This window comes from Aplysia californica, unplaced genomic scaffold (assembly GCF_000002075.1).
Source record: "Aplysia californica isolate F4 #8 unplaced genomic scaffold, AplCal3.0 scaffold00403, whole genome shotgun sequence".
In the NCBI taxonomy this organism is placed as follows: Eukaryota; Metazoa; Mollusca; class Gastropoda; order Aplysiida; family Aplysiidae; genus Aplysia; species Aplysia californica.
The window spans coordinates 182041-184675 of NW_004797673.1; the positions used below are offsets into that span (position 1 = coordinate 182041).

Consider the following 2635-nt stretch of genomic DNA (forward strand, 5'->3'; position numbering starts at 1 on the left):
TTTATAGCCGGGTACCCATTCCCACCTGGGTGAAGTGAGGAAAATAAGTGTAAAGTGCCTTTCCCAAGGACACAACGTCGGGCCCCTGACGGGATTCGAACCCACGACCTTACGGTTGCGAGTCCGAGAGCCTAACCACTAGGCCACCGACGCCACTAAACCACGCAATAAACCTTTTGTGTTATGAAATATAGAGCTCACTCGACTCTAGCAAATATTGACCTTAGAACTGAGTATTCGCAAATATGATTTTTTTTAAACCCCAAGAAACCAATGCTTGAGAAAGCACAATAGACTGCCTTCTGAGGAAAGTGTATCGTTCTGACAGGTAGTGAAAAATGTTCCCACTACAACTATTTTACAAGAGGTAAATGTCCCCCAGGCCACTTGCCGCACTGTAGTTGGCTATACTTCATTACCACCGGGGCCCAAAATGAGACTTGAGTGGCAGTCAGAATTGTTTGCAAAAGAGGAAGTTGCTATGTGTTCTCTGCTGGCGAATAAATAACTCAGGAGGTCAACGTCCACTCACCACCACCGGTGAATCAATGCAACCATATACAAAAAAACAGGCAGAGACAAGAGACAAAAAATGTACCAAGCAAAACGAATTCTTTAACAGTGAACAAATGTGACAAGAAAGAGGAAGACAACAACAGTGAACTGAAAGAATCCTTTCAAAACCTCGTTGCCAGAGTGTCTCAGAAGGGAATGGTCTAGGTAGCTCAGCACTCAACTTGAAAGAAAGAAGTCCACTTGTGAAGACAGAAATTGATTCTTTTTCTCATTTTCATTCAAATGAAAATGGACGCACTCCATATCTCAATTTTATTTCAGCAAACATTCGTCATAGTTCTTTTGGAAAAAACATTTAATCACCAGACCACTGGTGTACTGCAGATTTCCTTTACCCTCAGGGAACACAACATTGTTTTTCTATTGAGAGCTGTAAATTTGGAGAAGCATTGATCTTCAAAAGATATGACACACTTTGCAAAAGTGCGTTAATTATTAAACAGACAGAGTGAATGCAGTCATCTCAGAATATCAAAGCAATGATTAAATTATTAAGCGGTGTAGCATCTGACAATGCACGTGGTAGATTAATATCGTGAGGAAGACTGCGGGACATCCTCAGGACAAAGCCAAAAATAAAATTTCATACAAAGTTCAAGAGATGTGTCAATTATCGAAGTGCATTAGTTGACTGGCTCCTTAGCACGTACTCTTGGCGACATACTGCAGAGATAGTCTAGGGGAGGGTGTATTAGGTCCTCAGATTAACTCTTTACCTCCGTGGGGGGTACACCCACCATGCCGGGACCCTATTTCGATTTGAAATCTAAAATTGACATTTGTATGACTAAACTGGTCCTTACATATAAAAAAGGGATCATATATTGATAGTTAAACTGGTCATTAGATATAAAAAAGTGATCCTATTTCGATAGTTCTTCATCTAATGAATTGTCTCCCGACAAAAGAGATCTGTTTTCGGCAACAGCCGAAAAGAAATTTCACGTCGGAGTCGTCCTAAAGGAATGCGCCCGAGCCGCTGTTGGCAGCTCAACGGCACAGTGTTTCTGACTGCGAGTCGCTGGTAGCGACTTGCCAGAGATAAAGAGTTGACACCGACACGTGGAGCTAACCTGCCTGACCACTGTTTTCTTTAACAAAACACTGAAACAATGAGAAAACTGACTCCTTTCTTTAGGCTGCTGGCACAGGATGGCATTGGCCCACATACGAGGAAACATAGACCAATGAGTGGTGACACAGACCGATAATGTGTCAGAATAAGTGATGGCATCAGGACCAACACATAAAGACACATGGGCCGACACATGACGTCATTAACAAAGACAAATCACACACAAAAAAAAGATTAATTTTTGTCTCTTCATTTCTCATAATCAACACTTTTATTATCATACCATCTTTTTGCTGAACAGCTGAACAGTGCCAACTTGAGTTGCCACATTTAGGCAGATGCAAACAGAGTAATGGTCTACCACTAACATTGCTTCTACCCAGAGAAATCCTGGCATGACTGGACAGTATTTTCAATCAGACACAAATTTCTAGTGGAACCGGCCAGCACGCAAGACTCTTCAAACACGCAGCCTACAAGACATTAGACACACAATGTGTTAACACCTTTACACACCCACACACACATAAGTCACACAACTGCGCTATAAGGTGAGTGAAACAAAGCCTGAAAACTTACGTCTTTCCTCTGAGTCCATGCTTTGAGGCTGACAGACAAGGCTTTGGCACCACTGACAAGATACTCTGGTGGAGACTTGTTCTCTTCAGTGTAATCTGAAGAACAGACAGCAGACAAACTTTTGTGAGCAGACACAAAATCACCTTTTATTGGTTATTGTTGCTTTCAATCAAGCAGTTTGTTGGCTTTTCTTTTTCACTACATTATCAAGAAGCTATACGGGCCGACAGATGAACTGAGCAGGATGGCCCAATTTATGACAGATACCAGACTTCAAGTGTGATGCGATCGAGAAGAAGAAGAAGACTGCATTATCATACAGTGATGCGTACATACCCTGCAGTCGACAGCTTGTTTGTAATAAAGAAGCATTATTTGTGTTTGAGTGAATGTGGTGGGAGGTGT

The 2635-nt window shown here is 41.9% G+C and overlaps 1 protein-coding gene across 1 annotated transcript in view; it reads right to left on the reverse strand.

Annotated features, from left to right (window-relative positions):
* The window catches only part of LOC101862817 (lysine-specific demethylase 7A), a gene marked incomplete at its 5' end in the record, with an annotated part of 52281 nt that overhangs the window by 33095 nt on the left and 16551 nt on the right, over positions 1-2635 (reverse strand). The window contains 1 exon segment of the mRNA XM_013085746.2: positions 2231-2325. Coding sequence (XP_012941200.1) covers positions 2231-2325 — 95 coding nt within the window.